General features: G+C 38.7%; 2 protein-coding genes across 4 annotated transcripts in view; one reads left to right on the forward strand and one right to left on the reverse strand.

Moving 5' to 3' along the window:
- nvl (nuclear VCP like) overlaps window positions 1–25032 on the forward strand; it is a 316947-nt gene that overhangs the window by 106035 nt on the left and 185880 nt on the right. The gene's annotated exons all lie outside the window — the stretch shown is intronic.
- Window positions 1–25032, reverse strand: part of piezo1 (piezo type mechanosensitive ion channel component 1 (Er blood group)) — a 172399-nt gene that overhangs the window by 53852 nt on the left and 93515 nt on the right. For all 3 annotated transcript variants that reach the window (XM_067609224.1, XM_067609223.1, XM_067609225.1), the window contains exons 17-26: window positions 20504–20610; window positions 19670–19836; window positions 18653–18829; window positions 17250–17375; window positions 16525–16725; window positions 16090–16294; window positions 15195–15299; window positions 8824–8980; window positions 2440–2683; window positions 1073–1169 (exon numbers count right to left, since the gene is read on the reverse strand). In XM_067609224.1, coding sequence (XP_067465325.1) covers window positions 1073–1169; window positions 2440–2683; window positions 8824–8980; window positions 15195–15299; window positions 16090–16294; window positions 16525–16725; window positions 17250–17375; window positions 18653–18829; window positions 19670–19836; window positions 20504–20610 — 1586 coding nt within the window. The remainder of the gene's footprint in view (window positions 1–1072; window positions 1170–2439; window positions 2684–8823; window positions 8981–15194; window positions 15300–16089; window positions 16295–16524; window positions 16726–17249; window positions 17376–18652; window positions 18830–19669; window positions 19837–20503; window positions 20611–25032) is intronic.

Raw genomic sequence — 25032 nt, forward strand, 5'->3', positions numbered from 1 at the left:
GTGCAATACTGCTACTTGAAAGGCGTGTATATTAGCAGTCATATCTATGGATAAAAAAGTCATGTAATATTGAAAGATCCAGTTCCAAACTAGAAAGGGGGTATTCTATTTTTTAAATTTCTTGTACTGTTTAATACCAAATCACGTGTCCTTCACAAACTAAGCATATACAGTATAAAACATTATGTAATAATACATTTTTTTTGATACTATACAGATTCTGTTCCTCATGTACTATTATTTAAGCAATAAGCCACAAGAGGCCATGGTTTAAAGAGATTTTAAAACAGCTAAGGGACGTTGTTAGGCATGACAAGGAGCACCTAAAACCCTCTTAGCTGTTCTAAAATCACTGTAAACCACAGCCTTTTGTACCTTATTGCTTTTATAAAATGGTTAGTACATACACCTGGCAAAGTTTCATGAAATAAACACACAACAACACAAAATGCAATAATTTATTGATAACAATAATCATTCTTCCACCAAGCAATGCAATTCTTCTTAGCAGAATGGTTGCCAAGTGACACACAGGTGAATGCAAAGTATGCTATCAGAGTAGTCAAGCATCCTTAAAGATTGGGGTGATTCTTCACATTTGTCTGGATATTGCCTTTAATTATGCAAATGTTGGAAGTAGTGAACACTTATATTAGCACTCTTTGCTCGCACAGGGGTGTTTGACTCTGGACAAGTGCGTTTTAATTGCACAGTACCAGAAGCAAAGATATAGCTCTAGCATCTTCTCATTGTAGTTTGGGCGCCAGTAAGATACTATGGACGATTCACATTTATGCCCCATCACTGACATGATTTCTCTTGCCTATAGGCCAGCATCAGAGAGTTTTTGTACACTGGTGCTTTACAAGCAGTGGTTGGTGAAAATGTGTAAACCACTACAAAATCTGACATTGTGAAACAATTGTATAGCTGACTAATTGGCACAGTAGTTTGTAATGCGGTCACAAGTGTGTGTTTATAGAGTATTTTACAAAGGCTTCGAATTCGGCTCAGCCAATCATAATCTAGGACCGGAATTATCCATTTTATAAATTATTTTTAAAGCACTTACGGTCATAGTATCCTTTGACTGTACAAACCAGACTGAAGAGTTGGATCACCCAACAGAAGCCCTTCTGCAAATCAGACACAAACACACATGCCAGGATCTGAAAAACACACACACAGATACACAAAATTCATCGGTTTGTGGATACTCAATTTTAGTCTTTACAGTCTAGAAAATAGTGAGTGTCCCTTGATATGACCAATGTTAGGCAAGTTGCTTGAAAATTGTAATTAATTACTAATTACATATTACTCTTTGAAAAAGTAATTATATTACTTTACTTATTACTCAACAGCAAAAGTAACATGTTCTATAATTCTTTACTTTAATTTCGTTACTCAGTTGTCATTTTTATTTGTCACCCCACACTGATATCAACCCTCCATTAATCCCAATGGTGAGCACGCAGACCCCCAGTATCTGAGATTAATAACTGTAAATTACTAATCCCAAAAATCGGGATTGTAAAATCAGGAGACTCAGCAGCCACAAATTTCTCTGTTCTCTGCTTCTCTTCATTGTTGCTAACTTTGGAGCTAACCCCCTTAAATTTTCCAGCACTTGGAGAAACAACAGACGTGACTTGTCTTGACAAGCTGCAGAATTTATTAACTGACACACTGTGGTCTGTACTGTACATTTACTACTAGACTGACAATTTACTGCTCACCCGCTACAAACACATGTTACATACTGCTGAATAAAAAAAAATATTTTCTTGACCTGGCGGGGGTTCTCCAACAATTATAGAGGAAACGCTTTACTCTTGCTGAAAAAAGTAATACTATTGTAACACATTACTTCAAATTCACATTATTTCAAAGTCATGCGTTACTGCGGAACACTGGATATAACATCAGTAATGGTACTCTGGAGTCAAAATTGGCCCCACCATGAGGTGTTGACAATTCAAAGACCTTTAGGCCATGAAATTCAGCCTCATGGAAAAACACATCAATAAGGCACCAGCAGTCCAAGCTGACCAATCTGAGTTTTTGTTGTGGCTGTGTCTCTCTAGCTACTGGAGCTCTAATGTGTAGTTACATTTTTAGAAGGTGCACATTAATTGCTTCCTGTGTATCTTACCACCAGGTTAGGCAAACTCATTTGGTAATAAAACAAAAGCGAACTGTAAAATTATGACCCAAACTGTCTTTTGTAAACATCCATCACAGTTAATAGAACACTTCCTTCTTCAGCTCTAATTACTGTAGTAGTGTGCACAATTTTCCTGAGCAATGAGAGATTATTACAGACATTTCAGGTCTTTCATTTCTTTTGATTATCTGGATAAACAACTGGCTTATTTCCAACCTGCCTGACTGTGTGAAAGCTTCAATCTAGCTCCAAATGATGAGCTTTATACTTACTGATAACATATTTTTGGATACAATGACTGCCACATTATAGATGATGAGACAGTCCCACAGGGCGAGACGGGTCCTGGATGTTTTGACCAATAGTTGGGTTCCAAACAGCAGAAAAAAGAAGCAGGCTAGAAGGTAGCCCAACCCGAACACAGAGATCCTGGTGGCCCCGGTGATGAAGACCACTGACAGCACAAACCAGAAGAGGTGACGAAACACCAGAACTTTAGCCATGTCCAGGTAACTCCTGGAAGAGGACAAGGAAACAAATACCTTGTGTCAAAACATCTACATTGATTTGATCTACAAAGTAGCTTTTACTGGAAGAAGTGAGCAAGAGAGAGAGGGACAGAGAGACGAAGTGAGATTTAAAGTGCAGGTTACAACTTAAAATTAAGTGGCACTTCCTGTTGGCCATTTTGCTAGCCTTTGTGACAAGGTTCTATTACAGTGATTCAACCAACAACTAGATCATGAGCCCAACTTCTTCAACAGCCTGGCCGATATTATCATCTGATTTTTAGCTTATTCCATATGTTGGTATCATGAGTATATGTTGAAAGAAACTGCAGTACAGAAATACCAGAGATGTCTATATTACATAGATTGTCTAGAAGAGAGCTAAAATGGCTTAATATTCATGTTTATGACAGTTCAGAGAGCTTCATTATAGTTACTGTTTTTTGTTTTATAGGCTGCATTTTCATATATTTAAATCTTTTTACATATATAACACTTTATGGTAGGGTACATGAATAATCATGTATTCATGTATGACTTCATGCATGAAAAAGGATGAATTCATTCATGTAATACCTCATGGTCTATGAAGAAGGTACAAGAATGAGCAGTATCTCATTCATGCCTTAATGCAAGAACAGTATATTAATTAATACAACTAAGGTATTTCACCATGATTTCTAAGTTATTAATGATGTTCATGTCCTCTTCATAGTCCAGAGGGCCAGTGACAGTAATGCTTACTGTCACTGGCCCAGTAATGTACTGTCACAGTGTCACAGTAATGCATACTATCACTGGCCCACTAGTCCCACTCAAAATTTAAGAGTCAAGAAAATTTTTATTTATATAGTGCCAGATCACAACGGAAGTTATCTCAGGGCATCTTACACAGAGAGCAGGTTGAGGCTGTACTCTTTAATTTACAGAGACCCAACCTTCCCCCATAAGCAAGCACTTCATGACAGGAACAAGGAAAACTCCCCATTAACAGCAAGAAACCTTGATCAGAACTGGGCTCTGGGTGGGCAGCCATCTGCCTTGATTGGTTGGGTTGAAAGAGAAAGAGGGAGAGGGAGAGGGTAGAGAGAGACACAGAGAAGTACAGCAACAACAATAATAATAGAAATATGACTAATAATAACTAATAAGTGGGCAAAAATGATAAATAATAATAGCAGCAGCAGTGGGCAGCAAGCTGGGCAGCATTTGGTCCACAGCCAAAGGTCTCCTGCCAGATAAGAAAGCACAAAGATACGGGGAAGATCCCAAGTTAGTAACATACATTAATGGTACATGGTACCTCCCAGATTCCAAGGCAATGCCACCTAGAGTAGCTATATCATTAGATAATGTGTTTCTAAAGTGTGTAGGGCCAGGCACAATAACTCAGTTTTGTCTGAGTTTAGTAGCAGAGCATTGCAGGTCATCCAGGTCTTCATGTCTTTAAGGCATGCTTGGAGTTTAGTTAACTGACTGGTTTCATCTGGCTGCATTGATAAATAAAATTGGGTATCATCTGTATAACAATGAAAATTTATGGAGTATTTCCTAATAATATTACCTAAAGGGAGCATATATATGGTGAATAGTATTGTTCAGAGCACAGAACCTTATGGAACTCCATGTCAGTACAGACTGAAATTGATCTGATAAATAGGACTTAAACCAGCTTAGTATGGTTTCTTTAATGTCAATTAAATGTTCCAGTCTCTGTAATAAGCATTGACTGTAAAAAAAATATGGTAGTGGTCACCGTGACGTCACCCATTGGTTTGTGAACTGCCGTTTTGAAGCCTTGAGTTTGAGTTTGGATTTGTTTGATTTTTGGAGCCAGAAGTGACCATATTTGGATGAGAGGGTGGTGCTGACCATAGTGCTAGCTGCTAGCATGGCTAGCATGGTGCATTTACAATCTATGGTTAACAGTGATAATGGTAATGTTAATTTCCACTAGCGCAAAACAGGGCTAAAACAATTAAAACAAAATGTGCTCACCGAAAAAAACTGAACATACGACTCCTTAGAGGATCTTTTATCACAACCAAATGCTGGACAAGACTTTTTTAGGCAAACAAAATGTTACAATTAACTTTCATGAACTGAAAACATGCTGTGAAATCACAGCAGCTACGCCTATACTCTGAATCTGTGTTACGCCATGGTTACGTTACAATCGTTACAATCAACATTGTCACCGTGGTACTGACTTGTCAATCACAACGTAGCCCCACCCTAAAGCATATGCTGCTTTATCATCTATTTTACTCTAAATGGGTCCATAAATTACAAAATGAACATCATGATATATTGAAGAAGACTTTAAACTAGTGATTGAGACCATAAACTCATTAGGAAAGTGTTTACTAGGATCATAAATCAAGTGAGAAGTAGGATTATTTTCTCATAGACTTCCATACAATCGGACTTCTTTTTGCAGCCAGTGGAGTCATCCCCTGCTGGCCATTAGAGAGAATACAGGTTTAAGGCACTTCCGCATTGGCTTCACTTTTCAAACCGGGAGCTACCCGCTTGGTAATAAGATGTGATGGTCAATTCATTCATTTTTCATTCATTCAAACCTTCATTTAAACAGAGTAGGCCATGAGGTCTCTTTCTCTCTTTTTCAGGATGCCCTGATTACAATACAAATATAAAATAAAAAATATAAATATATATAATGGTGTCAAATGCAGCTCTAAGATCTAACAAGACAAGTACAGAGGGAAGTCCTTTGTCCGATGCAGTTAGGAGGTCATTTGTAACTTTCACCAGTGCTGTCTCTGTGTTATGATGCACTCTAAATCCTGACTGAAAATTCTCAAATAAACTATTGTTATGTAGAAAGCCACACAACTGACTTGTGACTGCTTTCTCAAGGCTCTTAGAGAGAAAGGGAAGGTTAGATATAGCTCTATAGTTGGCTAAAATGCCTGATCAAGAGTAGGTTTTTTAAGAAGAGGTTTGTTTACAGCTACTTTAAAGAACTGTGGCAAATAGCCTATTACTAAAGACAGATTGATCATATCTAGTAAAGAAGTGCTAACTTCTTTACTAGACCTTAAACAGCCTAGTTGGGATGGGGCCTAAGAGACAGGTTGATGGTTTAGATGATGAAATTGTTGAAGTTAGTTTAGGAAGGCCAATTGGAGAAAAACATTCTAAATATCTATCAGGTTTTACAGTTGTTTCCGAGGTTCCTGTGTTTGAGGATAAATCAGTGCCAGTTGAGGGCAGGAGGTGATGAATTTTGTCTCTTATAGTTAGGATTTTATCATTAAAGAAGCTCATGAAGTCATTACTACTGAGAGCTATAGAAATACATGAATCATTACAACCAACTGAATACCCCTCCCCTCATCCAACTGTGTAGGAGAACCTACGGTGGACATGAAACTCATGAAAAATGTGAAAGGCCCTCTCTAGAGACAGTGTTTGGTTTGTCCATTCTGGGCTACTGTAGAAACATGGCGGGCTCCACAGAAGGGGACCTGCTCCCTCTGTAGATATAAAGGGCTCATTGTAAGGTAACAAAAACATAAAGATTCGTGATTTTATGGTATTATACACTAACTAAAACAGAATTATGAATATTATATTCCATTTTTGCCAAGTCTGTTCCACTAGATGCCACCAAATTCTACACATTGGACCTTTAAGACTATCTTGCCAGACTGTAAGTGAGATTCTCCCAGTTTGGTGAAACATCATATCCTTCCAAGTTGTTGCGATATTTGCTTTAATTTGTGGGTTTGGGAGTTACACCTCTTTTGTTTTATTATCTTCTTTTTTTAAAGGGGCAATGGAGTTGAGTGTCATTCGCAGTGAGTGGATTTATTTACACTCTGAGAGAAGATGTTTACATGAATATTAAAGTCACCTACTATAATTACTTTATCTGTACTAAGGACTTAACTTGATAAAAACTGAGAATTCAGATAAAAGGTAGAGTACGGGCCAGGAAGGCAGTACACTATAACAAATAGAATTGGCTGTAAAGCTTTCCAGGTTGGGTGTGAAAGACTAAGAACAAGGCTTTCGAATGAGTTATGATTAAGTTTAGGTCTAGGGTTGATTAATAGGCTTGAGCTGAAAATGGCTGCAAGTCCACCTCCTCAGCTGGTGTCTCGAGGAATGTGATGCTGCATTCCAAATCGCATACTTCTACTTTTTACTTTTAGTACGTACTGCAGCAAAGTACATACTGTTGCATGCAGTATGCATACAATTGGGACATACTACTTCATCTGCTGTTGCAGCTTCTGTCATTGCACTGGCTATTGTCGTTGCACTGTCAATGCACTGTCATTGATCTGTGCTCTCTCGGCGCCTCAGTCGATGTGACGTATTTTCCTCTGTGCAGAGAAGCATATTGGTTTGCATACTGCAACATGCGACCAGATGTAGTTCGACATCCTGGTACTTTTGGCATACTGCATCTGACATACTATGTATAGGGACAGACTAAATCTTTTTCTGCCATACTAAATAGTATGGTAGTATGGGTATCAGAACGCACCCTGAGTATGAATATGACAAGGAGGAGTGGGTTCATTTAGGTTAACATTTTTTTTCATGACACAGCCAGTAAGACAAAGTAGATCAATATGATAGATATTAGATCTTTTACTAATACGGCTTAGGTGACAGAGATATAAGAGTCCACATTTAATTCTCCCATTTTGTTATACTATTGCAGTCAGGGGCAGACAGCTTCCATGGGGTTTTGGGTGAGTAACTGTTCTACAGGAAACACAGAGAAGCATGTAGGACTGCAGCTCTGCCTCCTTGTCTCAACTCTGGGATGTCATGCTTTTGGTCTACTAATAAACTCAACCATATTTCTAGATATGAGAACTGCTCCATCCAAAGTGGGATGTACAGCATGTCTCCTAATCAGTCCAGGTCTTCCCCAGAAAGTCAGCCAGAGAAAACTATGGAGTCTGACATTATCTTTACATATGTACACACCGATTCAACATTAATTTTAGTGACCTCCAAATGGCGTAATCTGGAGGCATTACTGCAGACATGAATAATGATTTTACAATATTTATGCTTATCCTTAGCCAACAGTTTTAAGTGGTATTCTATGTTGCCCCCTCTGGCCCCAGGAATACATTTGACTATGGTCTGTAACTTCACATTTCTCACTATGGAGCTGCCAATAATCAAAGTTGGTTTCTCAGCAGGTGTGGCACTGAGTGGGGAGAACCTATTAGAAACATGAACTGGTTAGTGGTGAACCATGGGCTTCTCCTTAGGGCTATGTTTCCTTTGGACAGTCACTCAACCACCCTGGCTTCCTGGCTGCTTGGGAACTACCGGGGAAGTAGGAGCTATGCTGGGTTGGCACGCACTGGCTACTAGGGGCTGGCTCACTATAATAGCTAATGATTGGTTTTCCATGGTGCAAAGCACACTTCCAATTAACTATGCCTTGCCTCCAACACTGCAAATAAACTACATTTATTACATGTACCATTATCACTAAAGGAGGCAGAGGAATAGCTGAACATACAAATCACCGAGCAGGAGAAGTAAGAGTGCTTGAACAGAACTAGTGTTAATTTAAATGTACAGCAGGTAATTAGCTGCAGTAATGAAGAATAAATGGTGAATGGACTGTACTTGTATAGCCTTTCGACCACTTAAAGCGGTTCTTACGCTATGAGTCACATTCACTCATTCACACACTGAATGGGTACAGGGGCTACCATGCAAGGTCCCAACCTGCCCATCAGAGGAATCTAATCATTCACACACACTCACACACTGATGGAGCAGCCATCAGGAGCAATTTGGGGTTCAGTATCTTGCCCAAGGACATTTCGACATGCGGACTGGAGGAGCCCGGAATCGAACTGCCAATCTTCTGATTAGTGGACGACCCGCTCTACCTCTTGAGCCACAGCCACCCCAGTAAAGCTAAATGAAATGGGTTGAATCCAGCAACGCTAACAACAGCACAGAGAGAACAACACAGAAGCTCATTTAACTGGAAATGAGACAATATTCTTACTGCAGCACGTCGGCACACAGCTGTGCTGGAGATCTTTATCAAAAATGTTTCTGAACACAAAATATTGTCAAATGATTTGTCTCTCGGAAGTACAGGAAATAGAGCTTCTGTTGTACAGTATTTACCTGCAGTTGATGAAGTTGGGTGCAGGGTTGAACAGTCGACCTTCCATTGGTTCAGGGTTGTCTGTGTTTTCTCCTGCCAGAACCATCCACTCCTCCGTGTGCTCACTCTCAAACACCTTCCACTGCTGGGACGCACACATCAGCAGCACAAAGTCCGCTATGGACACATCATCATCACATCATCATCATCATTGTCATCATCATCATCATCATCACAATCATCATAAGCCTGGATCATTCACTGCTGCCTCATAACACTGACACTAGTGCTGAGACAGAATTATGGGATAAACTCATGTGACACTGGATGAAACAAAGATTAATAAAACCGGTAGGTACAGAAGGTCTGGGAAGAAAACAGCTCATTGACAGGGCGGTGTCACACCTGTCCCATTGGTCAGATTGGTTTATACACATTAGGTTTTTCATTTCAAAGTTCAGAGCTGCTGGTCTGTGATCAGATTTCCTTAAAGAACACTTCAGGTTAAAGATGAATACAGAGACTTGAGACTGTTTGTGAATCAAACGACCTTAAAAACCTCCTGCTGTGAGTTACATGTTTGTTCTTCTTCTGGTTGGTTTCCTGGTTGAAGCTGCTGATTAATTTCACCTTCACTCATCAGCTTGATTCAGATTATTTTCAGCATCTAAGGTAACATAATCAACCATTTTCATCATGTTTGTGTCTGCGGGTGTTAAAATGATCTGATAACAGAAGAGATAGTAGTTATAGTGATGCGTTATGTTACATACTTGACTGCATTGGTGGAATGAACGAAACACCAGAAGAAAGAAATAAGAATATTTATCAATACTCTTATCTGTTCTTTTTCATTACTAAAGAATTGGGGGTTTTTGAATTATTATTTTAAAAAAAGAATACATTCACAATAGGATTAGAATAGATTTATATTTTGAATATGACAGAACATTGTTTCTTACAGCAGCAAAAGCAATGTTTCCATCAGCAAAGTCACTATATAAATTGATTATTTCACTTGAAAGAAATAAAAAATGTCAGTAAAATAAATAATATTCCTGACATTAAAATACTGAGTGAAGTTTAGAAAGAATGAAGAACACAGACAAATTTTAATACGTTACAAACTAAGCTAAACACAAACACCGACAAATAGAGAGGACTAGCGCAACCATAAATGATGGCAAAGCACGGTAGAGACTCAGCATAGTTTCCCTGTGTCTACACAGGAGGCGTTCAAGTACAGTGTTGAGTGTAGGTCACCCGCATTTTCGAAGCGCTCAGAGCCCAATACACAAAATTTGTATGTAGTTAAAGGTAAGGTAAAGTCAGTGATTCTAATCCACTACAATCTTTGTAAATTTTAGTTAATATCTCCTCACAGTCTGCTAGCTGTCCCCTCTGTGAGGGAGAGAGAGACGCCGTGACCAATTCACATAAAAAACGTTTTCTTACAGAACAGACACACTTCCATTTTATCAAATGTATTAATCCACACTGAATCTGAGACAGTCACGGAGACCCCCCACGTTTTTTTACTGTGTGTGTGGGTGCCCTGTATACTCCAATGTGGAGGCTCCTGTCCTCTTCAATGTACATGGCACAGTCCAAAAAGGCCAAGCTGTTGTTCCTGACATCCTCTCATGTGAACTTGATGTTACTATCTGAGTTACTGAGTTAATGTGTTCTGTGAAGGCTTGCACTTCCTGGGTTTTGACCCATGTGTCATCCACATATCCAAACCTGTGGCTTGGTACTGTTTCTCTGAAGGATTTCAGAGCTCTGCTTTCTACTTCTTCCATGTAGAGGTTGGCCACAAAGGGAATTATGCTGAGGTTGGAAGGGGCTGCCTTTGTGTTGGAAAGGGCAGCTGATACCTTTAACCTGAGCTGTTCTGCCTCCATTTCTGTTAAGTTGTTTTTCATTAGTACGTTATATGTTTCAGCCAATGTGAAACTATCTTTCTTTTGCCTCCAAGTAAGTTCTTCTGCTTTCTTAGTGTTGCTGGCTTGGGATTGTAGGTTTTGGAATTTCCATGTCTGTCTTTCCTTGCTTTTGGTATGTTGATGTAGTTGTGCCTTCTTAATGAAATCAGTAACTTTCTCCAAGACTGCACTGGGCAGATGTGATTTCAGTTTTTGGAGTAAGCCATCAACCTCTATTTCAAAGCTTCAGTGGTGAAATGGACCTGTGTCACTCTCTCATTCAATAGCTGGTTCTGTGCTTTCTCTATGATCATCTGAGCTTTGTGGCCTTTCTCCATAGATCCTAGATGTAGGCTGTTTGATAAGAGTCTGTGTTGTCTGCATCTCAGGCTAAACAACGGGTGGTTTCTGTAATCTGCAATTTTCCTTGCTGTCCTTTCATACTAGCACACCATTCTGAGGGTGTTCATCCCAAAATGATTCATGAGATTCAACCCTCCTTGGATAACCATGACCTGGGTGACTGAGAATCTTCACATTTCATGAATCATTTTGGGATCAACACTCAGAATGGTACGAGAGTATGATAGGAAGGAAGGAAGGAAGGAAGGAAGGAAAAATGCAGATTACAGAAACCACCTACAGTTTAGCCAAGCGGGTCTGAAAAGTGATGCCTTAAACCTGCATCCTCTCTAATGGCCATCAGGGGTGACTCCACTGGTGCTAAAAAGAAGTCTGATTGTATGGAAGTCTATGACAAAATATCTCTACTTCTCACTTGATTTATTACCTCAGTGAACACTTTCCTAATGAGCTTATGGTCTCAATCACGAGTTTCAAGTATTCTTCAAAACAGCATGGTGTTCATTTTGTAAATTATGGTCCAATTTAATTTAAATTTCAAGATAAAGCAGGGTATGATTTAGAGCGTGGCTATGTTGTGATTGACAAGTTGCTACCACTGGTTAGGTAATGTAACCATGGTGTAACCCCAGATTCACAGTATAGGTGTAGCTGTCGTGACTTCAGTGTGTTTTCAGTTCATGAAAGTTAACTGTAACATTTTGTTCGTCTAAAAAAGTCTTGTTCAGTGTTTGGTTGTACTAAAAGACCCTCTAAGGAGTTGGATGGATACTAAATTTATCAGTCTTGTATCTTAATTAAAAAAGATAAGTTTTGGACATTATTACATGTTAAATTAAGTAGGTGTACGCTACAAAACAAGGTCATAAACTTAGCATAATTGTGGATCTGAGCCACTGTGTGAAACAGTTTTGTCAAAATGGAGGTTGTGGGGTAAAACGTGCCAGTGATGTTGGGACAAGTTGAGTCAATGGCTCAATTTACCCCAAAAATTATTTTCTGATATTCTAGAGGCTAGAGACACTGTTCATGTTTGATCCATGTTACAAGTGCTACAATGTTGATGAATAAATACCTAATTGTTGACTAATGTTAAATTTAATCCACAAACAAACATGCTGTACATACAGACAGGTGACAAATTTAGGAAAAGCTGACATAAAGTGTCTTAGTAAGGTGTCGGGCCACCACATGCTGCCAGAACAGCTTCAATACACTTTGGCATTGATTCTACAGTCTCTGAACTCTTTTGGAGGGATGAACACCATTCTTCAAAAAGATATTTCCTCATTTGGTGTTTTGATGATGTTGGTGGAAAGCGCTGTCTAAAACCTCAGTCCAAAATCTGCCATAGGTGTTCAATTGAGTTGAGATCTGGTGACTGTGAAGGTCATACCATATGATTCACGTCATTTTCATACTCATCAAACCATTCAGTGACCCCGCATGCCCTATGGATAGGGGCATTGTCATCCTGGGAGAGACCACTCCCATAAGGATAGAAATGTTAAAGGTGATGACTCAGAACAACTTTTGTATTGATTTGCAGTGACCCTTCCCTCTAAGGGGACAAGTGGACCCAAACCATGCCAAAAAAATGCCCCCCACATCACACCCCTTCTTTAATTTGTCACCTGTCTGTATACACAAAAGCACATTTACACACACATTCTTTCTGTAGCTGACACACAAAGATCACAGCTTAATCTTTACTGAAAATGTTTAGGTAACATGTTGAACGACAAGACACAAACATATGATTTTACTTAAAAGTACAAGTTTTTGCCTTTGTTGAATTGATGGCATTAATAAAGTTCAAATTATTTTTAATTTTATAATTAATTTGTTTGATTTTGTGTAATTTTTATATCAGTATATAATGGCAGCACTATTTACCCCATCCTTATGCTCATTTTACCCCTACCTTGGGGTAAGTTGTGCCATTGGACTAACTTTTTTGATGGCTCATTGTTCTTAAACCATAATAATTAGATAACTTGTTTTAATTTCCATGGGTACACAACAACCTGAGGTATATATAGTAACTATACTACTATACTACTATAGTAAATATACTTTCATTTTGCAGTAAAATCATCATATGTAAAAAGTGGCTCATGTTGCCCTGTTTTCCCCTAGACTGTAAATGCAAGATGGCAACAGCCAAAATACCAAATTTGAGGCTTCAAAATGCAAGTCCAAAAACCAATGGGTGACATCACATTGACCGTTATTTCAATATGTCCATTAATTCTATACAGTGGCTTTAACCTTAGATGCAGACAGCACAGATTCTTACCAAACTGCCTACATGTAGGCTCTACAGTGAAAGGCCACAGAGCTCGAATGACCCTAGAGAGGGCACAGAACCAGGTACTGAATGAGAGAGTGAGACAGGCCCATTTCACCTTTGAGGCTTTTAATACAGAAGCTAATGGCTTGCTCCAAAAATTGACCAAAGACCAAAACATCACCAACCTACCAGCCGATAAAGGAAGGTGCACAGGTCGTCACACAATGGACTACCATGCCAGGATCACCACACTATTCAGTGACACTAATATATATGAAACACTGAGGCAGGATCCTACCAGTGGATACAAGAAAAAGGTCGTAAAATGTTCACAACAGCTACAGAAGGAGAAAACAAGCAATATTCTGAGCTCTGGAATGCTGGAGGCGTGTCAGCTGAAGGCTCTCTTCATCTTCTGAACCTTTGAACTTAATAACGCTCCTGCTCCTGCTTCTATATAATTTGAAATAGACCTTGTTTGTATGTTTAAAGCCATATTCAGACCAAATCAAGCAGTGAAGCGAAAACCGCGAAAGCAAAAGCCAGTCCTCCCATTCATTTTAAGGGGTAGTGCGTTTTGGCTGCGGGCATTTTGGCCGCAGTGGTGCCACACCGGACTGCGGTCAGAAAGTTGATGCAGAGTCAACTTTTGGAGAAATGCAACCCGATGTTACTACGGCTGAAGGCTGCGGTGGCCAATCACAGCCGGATATCAGACTGATCAGAGCTGTAAACTGTGCCATGAGGGAGCACAAAGATGTCACTAGGTGGAGGAGAGGACATTTCTCTTTGTTTGATAACGTTAAAAGTAAATTTAGACTTTGCTGTCTGCTTCCCGTCTCATTTTAAAAAAGACAAGAGAAAGAGAAAGAGAAAGAGAGAGAGAGCTGAGTGCACCAGCGTGAGAGAGTGAGTGAGCTGGAAAGTGAATGAAGAGAGGGAGTACTGATAGCAAGAAAGCCGGTGAATCAGATCAATAAAACGTTATTTTCTAATTGTTTCGCAGAGGTTACGTTCTAGAGCACAAATAAACACGCCCACACCTCCGCTCAACCCTGCCGCACCACCTGATTTGGTCTGAATACGGCCTAAGACAAGCAACATGGATATTTCAAAAATAAATTAACGCTCAGACCCATTGTTTAATTTGGTACCTCTTTTGTAGGTAAATGTGGAGTTATTTCAGTAAAATAACTTAAATGAGTGGTTAACAAGTGATCCATCACCAATCATCATTTTGTTTAATTGTCAATTTTTTCAATGAAGTTCGGTGTCAACGTTACTCGCTTCTTTGAAAAGCGCCAACAAAGGTGCTGGAACCGCAGCCGCAGGAGTACATCTGTAGTGACAGTGAAGGCATCGGAGTAGCTTCCTCAACACAGCCCAAGACAGTGAGGGTGAGACTGGACAGAGGCAGAGAGGGCAGCTACACAGGCTTGGCTCCTGCAGCAGTGCTGATCACAGTCTTTTCACATTTTTTCAGCAATTATTTTCTAACATGTATAATGTGTTTTAAAAGAAATCTATGATTTTCCTTTACACAGACTTTAACAACTGTCGTTACAACAGCCAGGAACACTAACAAACCAAGTGGTATCTATAACTTTGATAACGACCCCACAGAAGTTAAACACCTGGACTCCCCAAAAGTCAGTTACAACTGAAGAAGCTCCTTGGATAAGAGGCAAAACATCTTCAAGTATCTTCAACCGAGTCCAGTTGTTCTCGATTCAACCTTCTTGGATAATTGACACTGACAAAGACATACCAATGCACACACAGACCCAGAGACGCATGCACACAAACTGACCTATGAGGTTTTTGGAGTTAGGCACAGTGTAGAAGTCAGGCAGATAGATCCATTTAATGAGAGCCGAGTTCATCAAAACTGGAGTGTTCCATCGCCATGGGTAGTCTATAGGACAACAGAGACAGGAAATACAGATAGGTACAGACAGGAAGGTAGACATAGGTATGGTATCCACATACTATTCAACAATGGTCTAATAGTAATATAATTTACAAGATGTACTTCTTTGCTACAATAGTTCACCTTCAGCAGAGTGCTATGTGATGCCATGTGGGCCATGTGGGGAATCAAAAGCTTGCTTTGTATAGCATTCAATGTATATGATATTTATTTTGGTTAAAATATCGAGATGTTCAACTGTTCACAATTTTGTTCAGCTTAACTAAATGATGGTGTAAACCATGGTCTCATTTAATATCTGGCCTTTGTTGTGTGACAACATAATCTCTGATCTTTCTCCTTATTATTGTTCTAATATTACTGTTTAGTAAAAATATAATAATTTCTTCTGACATGAGTGTGAGCAGTCTTTCTGCAGCCATGACATCCACCATAATGCATCACAGGGAGTTCTGATGGTAAAATTGTTTGATTTTCATTGAGGACGTGAACCGCTATTTAAGACGAATTTCAGAAAGACACACTGTGGTTTTATTAATGCCATCACTGTGAAAGCTCTTCCTTTTAATTCAGTAAAATGTTACAGTATGTTACTGTACTGCTGTTTCAGCTTTGTATTCATTTCACAAATACTGGAAATTCATTCTAGGTAGGAGGTCAGAGCAAAGGATATGTATTTTGGGAGATTGTGGTTGTGTTGGAGCTTTAAAATATTTTTATCTATAAAAACATTCTATTGTCATCTAGTTGCACTTAACTTCATATCAGGACTCACCTATACAGAGAGCGGGTGGCATGCCCACACACAGTATATACTGGTAGATCATGAACATGGACAGGAAGAGACAATATTTGGGCCAGATCCTGGCAATAGCTGCTCGCCGCCGCCTCACCAAGATGGCTACCAACCAACAGCCGTGGATTATCACCAGGAAGTTCATCCGCTGGCCGATCACATTCACAGTCATCAGGAAACAAATCTTTTAAAAAGAGGGTAGGTTTTAGAAATAAAAATAGAAAAAATGTCATTTTAAAACTTTATGATCTTTTTTGCAGTCAAAACACTGATGTTGATGCAAAACAGTCTGCTAGACAAGCTCACTTTATTTTCTTATCTTATCAATCATATCTAAAATGATTACAATAAAAAGCTCAGTTCTCTTGTTCAGTGTTTCCTCCTTCATTTGATGAAGTGATTTTTCACAGCTACCTCTAATCCAAACTTGTAGAAAGTGTAGTTGAGCAGGTACTTGAAGCAGGATATTAAACCCTGGTCTAGTGTGTCCCTGGTGGCAGCAGGGAACAGAGCAGGGATGGTTGGAGGAGATCGTTGGAGCTGACGATAGTGGTGAGCCTGGTGTCGATACACTGTCGCCTCAAACACCAACAGCATCAGCACTATTAAATGGTTCTGCAAAAAAACATTCATTAATTCACACTCAGCATATAAAGGAAAAGAAAACTTTTAAGGGCTGGATATGGAATCTCAATACTTTACGTACTGACCGAACTGTGTCTGTAGCAAAGGGTACTGAAATCTGTCAAGTACCAAAAGTTGGTGCAGACATCTTAAGGGTTGGTTCACCCAAATGACAAAACAAAATCTTTTATCACGTACCTCTAGTGGTATTCAGTCATGCAGATAGTTTTGGTTTTATTTATCTAGGTTTTGGAAAATAAAACAAATGGAAATTTCTGTCTCCATCACAATACAGTACAGCAACATCTCTCACCAGAAACAGTGGGGCGGAGGCCAAAATCTCAGAGATAGTTATTTCGAAACTTGGAAAAATAAAGGCAAAGCTATTTGTAGTTGGAGAACTGACCCCCTTAAAAAATGTTTTCCTTTATTAACCTAATACAGGAGTATCCTTATCGGAGTTAACTTGACTGTCTCCATCTTTTCACTGACTAGGAAACATATACTGAGTATACCTTGCTGTAACCCAGTACAGTGGCATCTTTCCTAATGCCAAACCATTTGGCTGGATCCACGGGGTCCTTATACAGAGAGGAGTTCATCATTTCCTCTGGTAACAGGTTGGTTTCATTTGTTATAGGCTGTGAAGAAAAGGAGAAAGATACAGATTCATAAGCTGGACAGTCAACACCTTATCACTCCAGCCCCAAAATGAAACCTGAGCACATTACTATTAAACTGTGTCAGGTTACTACAACAACTAGACCTGTACCAGATAGTCAGTGACATTAGAGAACCAAATGTGGATTACTCTGCCACTGAAAATAATCCCCAACAATTTCTTCCTGTTTCAGTAACATTTGCTAAAAACTATAGTGTCCAGCTCTTTCAGGTAAATGACTTAGCGTTTTTAAAAATGAAACTACTTAAAGCTTCCAGATTGTTTTTTCACATAAAAAATGAGAGAATTCAACTGATTCCCTCTCTTGTCCATCTGGCCTGTAGCTGTTCAGATATCTTGCTGTGGATCAAAAATATATGGACAGACCACGTATAAAGCATTTGTCAGGACCCCACTGCTAATGGGCAGAAAATATTTGTGAATCACTGCTCACATCTCTGAATTCATCAGTGACTCAAAAAGCTCTGGTCCTGCTCTGGTGAATGGGTTTCCCCAGTTGGAGAAACAAACAAACCTTTCAGAGCCTTGGTGAGCAGGACTACATTTTTTTGATATTATGAATATGAACATAGTTATTATTATGAAAATAGTTATGGTTAACAGTGTAATCACCCATTTATATTACTGCTAATTACGGTATATATTATTCATTCATTTATTTATTTGTTCTGCTCATATCAATGCATAGTTCTAGAACAAGTTGTGATTCATAAACAAAATACAATTCAATTTCCTTGTACAACATCCAACCCCTCCTCCTTTCCATGACTGGGAAGGAGCAGGGGTACTTAATACTGAAACACAATGCTTAAACAGACAACCAAAATAGCACAGCCAAATGTAAAAACTTGCTGCAAAAACAGAAAGTATAAATGTGCTACAAAACTCAAGCAAATAAAGGGAAACACATCCACTATTTGATTATGTTTTTTGGTTTTGCAGCATTTTTCTGTATTTAGTTGTGTTTACAGCATTTGGTTGTGTTTCCTCTATTTGCAGCATGTTTCTGTATTTGGTTGTTTAAAAAAAGCTGCACACTTCTTGTCAAATTGGTGATGTTTTCTTCATTTATGTTAAAATCTCACCAACAACTTAAAGGTTGTGATGTCTTGCTCTACTCCTGCTGTTTCTTCTGTTCCCTCATCCTGTTGGTATTAATGACTAACTGAAATATAATATTATGCCTGTTGTAACAGATATTATGATGCAGCATGTGTGAGTGTATGCATATCTTACCAGACTACAGTTACTGGAGTACTCAGCAGGGTTGACAACACTGAGCTGGTACAGCATCTTACACACTATGATAACACACACCCAGACAGTAGACAGACAGGAGGCCATGGGCCTGAAGCGACCATATGGCATTGCCAGAGACCACAACACCACCAGGACCAGGTTCATCACCGATGGCTGCAACAAACACAGGAACAGAACAAGATGAAGGCCATAATGCACCCTCACAAAATCAACATGTTTAATAGCTAAATTCAAGCATCACATATGTGTAGATCATTCAACTCTGTTGGTGAACACCAAAACATGCCATTCTGAACAAGGATGGGACACTGCTAGATACATGCTGTACCATTCATTTCAGTGAAAGTTGCATATTCAGCACATTCACCAAATACTGTTTTTCAGGCACCCACAGTTTTGTGCCTATAGCACGTGCACATTAGAATCCTTGTGTGGGTGATCCCTCTCAGACGTAAGGCTGGCTCATTGTTGGCGTTGTGAATGTTGGATGATGCCTCGTACAAACGTTTCTAGAGTTTTCTGGTCGGTCCACTAATAGTTGATTACAGTAGGTGAATGAGATGATCACATAGCTATTACACTAACTGCAAAAGTCAGTTAAAAAGAATAATCTTCCAACTTTTGTTTATTCAGGTTATTATCATAATCCATCATTGTGACAGACAAGGGTTGTAGAAATTCTTGTCAAAGTTGAACTTAACCATATTTATTTTCATCAGATTTTATTTTGCGTGTGTGTATGTGACCAACACATCAATGGTTTTAAAATTCTATAACTTAGTTAAAACTGATGGTTTTGCTCAATTTATCTAGGTTGAGAACAGTCTCACTCAGTATCATTCTCAATAAATCACCTTCAAGTTATAGCATAATTGACTGGGACAATACAAAGACTCAAAATACTGGCATCTGATTATTGTGCAGTGTTTAATTAATTCTTTGCCTCACTCCTTTCATACACACAACATACCAACCCATAAACCCTGGTTTTACCTCCTCAAGTGCAACCCACACGGAGAAGAAGGCCACCATCTTAAGGATGTGAAGTTCCAGAAGCCCCCAGAGAAACACTTGAACCTTGGTGAGAATGTCAGAGAACCTTCTGGACAGAACCAGTAACCTGTCCATCACCAGACCCCACTTACTGGGCATCAACTCCACTGACAGAGGGAAAAGAAAGGATGAATTAACATAGAGAGTGGGAGGATGAGAGGTGGACGGGAGACACAAACAGAAATCATTTGAGAAGAGATCAGTCCAGGAGAGTTTATGAAACTTTTGCGACCTTGACTGGACTCGCATAGAAATATACAAGGCTAAAGACCAACATGGTCAGATGAATAGAAAATATTTTTCCAAGAATAAAACTCATGTAAGCTTCATTTCTTACTCAAAATACACATCAGCAACACTTCAGTGGAAGTCTCTGACCCACACCAACTCCATCTGTTACCAGATGTCATTGTTATTTATCAATTTTTTATCTTCCTCACCAAAGCTTTACCATTAGGTATTAAACTTCAGACATACAGACTGCCAGACATACAGCAGGTCTCTCAGATTTGGTGTAGATCGATAACTTTGTAAAAATAGAAGTGTATTTGTCATGAGACAGACAACGGAAGGTCATTTAAAACACCAGACACTTTAGTAACCACTGTCAGTGTGGCTTGGTGGATTAAAATGTGATTATTTTCCCACTTCACATAACGTGTCAGTGAGTAGTTCGTAATCATAAATAATGTAACAATTACTGATATGTGTGTCAATAAGCAATAATTGTGAAAATGTGTCTTTAATATAAACTGCCAGTGTTGTTTTTTTTACCTTCATCCTCAGATTCATCATCTATGTTGGTCACCAGGTCTTCCTCTTCAAAGTTCACTCCCACATTACTAGAGCCAATCTGCTCGGTCTTCTCACTGTTTTTCCTCCTAGAGGCAGATTGTCTCATTAGTTCTTGCAAAAGGATAAATATAGAATTCCCAGGTAATACATGATGATGGGAAACACCATCACAAAAAGCAGATGCTTGAACAGAAAAATTGTGACCCCATTCCACACTGACAATTTGATCACAAAAGGAAAAAAGTGATTTGTAATTTTTTGCATTTGTTTAGAATTCATGAAGAGTCAGCATTTTAAATGAGAATATGCCATTTTATAAAATTCGCTGTACCTCCATTCATAATAGGGTACATTTTCTTTTAAGTGAAATGAATACAAAATAAATTCAAACATTCAAACAGGTAAATGTTGCCTGAGATAAGAAGGAAAATGGAGTGCCTGTTTAGGGCATATCATTTTTCTTGGGAACCTAAAGGATTTCCTCTGGAGTCAAACACTAAGGACCAAAACCACAAGGACTGTGTGGCTTTTGCGGCTGCTAAACCTGTGCAAATGAGACAAAAAGATAATGTGTAACTAAAAAAGCACCCGTAAAAGGGTGAAATGCACTGCAAACTGCGTGGCTGAGCAGATAGCATCATGGTGCACCTGTTCCATTTGCATTTATGTAAATGAGGTAGTATTCATACATTCAGTGCAAAATTGTCCCCTTTCTATGAAAATAAGACTCATTGCCAAAACAGTCTAATTCACAAAAACCAGCACTAATAGGCACATGCAATTAGGGTGGAGTTATTAGCATCTTCAGATAGCTGGTGTTAACTCTACTCTCTCTCTCTCTCTCTCTCTCTCTCTCTCTCTCTCTCTTTCTCTCTCTCTGTCTCTTCTCTCTCTCTCTCTCTCTCTCTCTTCAAATCTTCAAGCTTGTGAGGCTTGAATGATATTGAATTGATATTCAATCATATCAAGGGGGGGGGGGGGGGGGGGGGGGGGGGGGGGGGATTAGGTGGGTTTGTATGGAGGATATTTTTGGTCATAATTATAATTAAAAGTCCAAACAGAAAATTGAAAGAGATAAAATTAAAAAAGATGATTATTTTACAACACTACTAGGAATAATCAGGCCATAATTAAACTTAAAAAGACAAAAGAAATTGAAAAATCAAATTTAAAACATACAACGATAATTTAAAATTTAAAGTGACAATGAAAAAAGTGAAATTTAAAATGCAAATCTTAAATGGAAATGCTTAAACTGAAAGCTTACACTGTAAAGATGAAATTAAAAATGCCAATGGATATGAGAAAAGGGAAACATCAAATGTGAAACTCAAAATGGGAAATAGAAAAGCTTAAAAAAGGAAATACTTAAATTAAAAGGTTAAATAGAAAAAATAAATTCTTTTTTTGCATTTCTATTTGTATTTGCACTTGCACTCTATCATTTGGCATTTTAAAATGTATCTTTTCCATTTTCCATTTGTCATTTTCCATTTTAAATTTAATCTTTTCCCTTTCCATTTGGCATTTACCATTTGGCTTTTCAAGCTGTATGTAAAAGAGGAGGCGTGGCTCAAAGGCTGGAGGGAGGGTTTGAAACGGCTGGGGCACAGAGGCACCTTATGGCCAGCAGAGAGCACAGTGAGTTTGGCAGAGCAGTATGAGTCCAAACTAAAAGAGGAACTGACAGCTGCAGATGTGCATGTCTGATGGAAATGAGACATAGTTGTGTGGTTAGCATAATCGACCACTGTCTGGGTTTGAGTCCTAGTGTGGGAACCCTCTGTTGCTTTAATAGTTAGTTGAAGAACACTTATTTTAACAATTTATCAGCCAAAAAGGAATATCTATTTCCACTTTTACTTGAATACAAATTTTGCTGCCTCAACAAATTAACATTCCTCCAAAGACAGCAGAACAAATGACTAACTCTACATAATCATAACTGAATTACTGTAATAGTAGTTAATAAAAACCTGTGGCTGTGTGTTGGCAGCCATATGAGCCATCATATTTTTCTTATTTCAGAAGCAGATCTGCCAAAGTAGAAGCAAATAACGTAAAGCACAACAAATGTGTACTGTTACTGTACAGTCATGTAAAGTCTGTTCATTCTCCAGCACCTGTCTCAGCAATGAGGCTAGCTCTGGCTTTGCCATTGCTAGCAGCCAATGTGGATGGCAGAGCACAGTGCGGTTCCTCTTCTAGTTCAGACTCATACCAAACTCACTGTGCTCTTTAGCAGTCAGCTCCCCCTGCTGTCCATAGGGTGCCTCTACACCCCAACCATTTCAAACTCTCCCTCCAGCCTTTGGGCCATGCCTCCTCATTTACATACAGCTTGAAAAGCCAAATAGCAATTGTCAAATGAAAAATGGAAAAAATTAAATGTCGAATGCCAAATGTCAAATGCCAAAATTGCCAAAATGTCAAAATTTCTATTTAAGCTTTTACATTTCCCGTTTTGAGTTTCCATTTGATGTTTCCCTTTTCTTATTTCCATTGCCATTTTCAATTTTATCTTTACAATTTAAGGTTTCAGTTTGAGCATTTCCATTTAAGCTTTTGCATTTTAAAATTAACTTTTTTCATTGTCACTTTACATTTTCCATTTATCATTTTACATGTCATTTGCTTTTTCAATATGCTTTTTCTTTTTTAGTCTAATTATGGCTTGATTATTCCTAGTACTGTAGTAAAATATGAATCTTTTTAGTCTTTTAAGTTACCTTTCAATTTTCTATTTGGGCTTTTAATTTTAATTATGACCAAAAATATCGTCAATAGATGTGGGATGGTAAGCTTATCTTGGACTATCAGCTACTTAAAAATAAAAATGTCAGCTGACATGCACTGATGGAGCTCAGCATTCATCTATAAGGGCTGTTTTATTACAACAGCCCCACTGTATAAACGTGGAATCTGTGTATTAACAGCTGATCTGTGTAAAGGTGTAGCAGAACACTGAACATTAATTATCGGAAGATCCTGACCGATCTGGTGTTAATGAATTTACCGCTGCTGTGCCATGTGCATAAATGTGCACAGCCCCTTTCTCATTTTGGAGACGTACTTATCGTTTCAGCTGCTGTGTTATGCCACAGCCAGCTGCGGACAGCAAACAGAACATCAGTATTGATGTTACTGCGAAATCCTGGATACATTCAGTAACACCTGAACAACATTATTGTAAGACTGAGACATTAATCTAACACATTTCAAACCTGTCTTAGTCACATTAATAGCTATAGCCTATTTTGATGGACATTTCAGTAGATTATGTTATAGATGCAAAATACCAGAGGAGTAAAATAAGCAAAATAAGTGAAAGTTGGTTTGTGATTGTGGAGAACTCTGTGTAAATGGTAAATGGTACATAGGCTGTACTTGTATGGCACCTTTCTAGTCTTCCAACCACTCAAAGCGCTTTTACACTGTGAGACTGACTGGAGAAGCTGGGAATCGAGCCGCCAATCTTCCGATTAATGGATAACCCGCTCTACCTCCTAGAGCGGCTGTGTGCGTACCTCTGCTAATTGAAGATAGGCAATTTGAGGCTTTTGTGCTCTCTGCAATTTTCATTATGGACCAATCTGTGTGCTGAAATATTAAGAAAAGCCTGAAACACTGGAAACCACTGCACTCACTCACTCAGCTGCAAAACTTTATGAACGTGTTTGCGGTGGCATATCATTAGGGCAAAATCTTTTGTGAATAGAACCTTAAAACAGGGCAGATTGCTGGTGCAAATGCTACGCAATTCATTCTTTGTGGATTTGGGAAGACCAATGTAATGTGGAGGTAATTTCTGTACATCCTGCACTCCATTGTGCTTAAATTATGTCAATTTGTTGTAATAAAATGAAAATTAGCTTTAATGTTTTTAGGGAAACATCATCAAGTATTTTTGGGTTCATTCACTTGCTTCATATTTTTTGTTTTTTAATGACTTGGAGAGGCTGTGGCTGATCCCCAGCATAATCAGCTGGGAGACCCTGTTTTCTTGTAAGACACAGCAAAATAAAAAATACATTTTCAAAGTTTTAATCTTGTGTCTCTGTGTTAATCCTTCATTTGTCTGAAAACAATGTGACAGTGTTTTAATATCAAATCTCTCTCTTTTCTCTTCCTGTAAAATAATATGATTTTCATGACTCATTCTGAACTCAGGGGCATATATATAAATTGGTCCAAACAAATGGAATTTGGAGTGACTACATAAATCTCGCCCAAACTTAAACATCAGCTTGTGGGTTTAAGCAACTATGTGTTTTTATTTTAGTTTGGCAAAAACATTGTTTCCATTTCCAAAAAAATATTTGAGATCTATTTGTTCATTTCTCCCCTATCCTCCTCCTGATCTAAGAACACAGGTGAGGGAGGTGTGAGTAAAGATCAACAGTCCTCTATGCTATATATCTGCAGCTCCATATTGTACTGCATTTGCTGTGCCTATTTTTTAGCTACCCAATCAAATCTGACGGATGTGATAAATCCCTCTTGTGGCT

The sequence above is a fragment of the Thunnus thynnus genome, chromosome 14, assembly GCF_963924715.1.
Source record: "Thunnus thynnus chromosome 14, fThuThy2.1, whole genome shotgun sequence".
In the NCBI taxonomy this organism is placed as follows: Eukaryota; Metazoa; Chordata; class Actinopteri; order Scombriformes; family Scombridae; genus Thunnus; species Thunnus thynnus.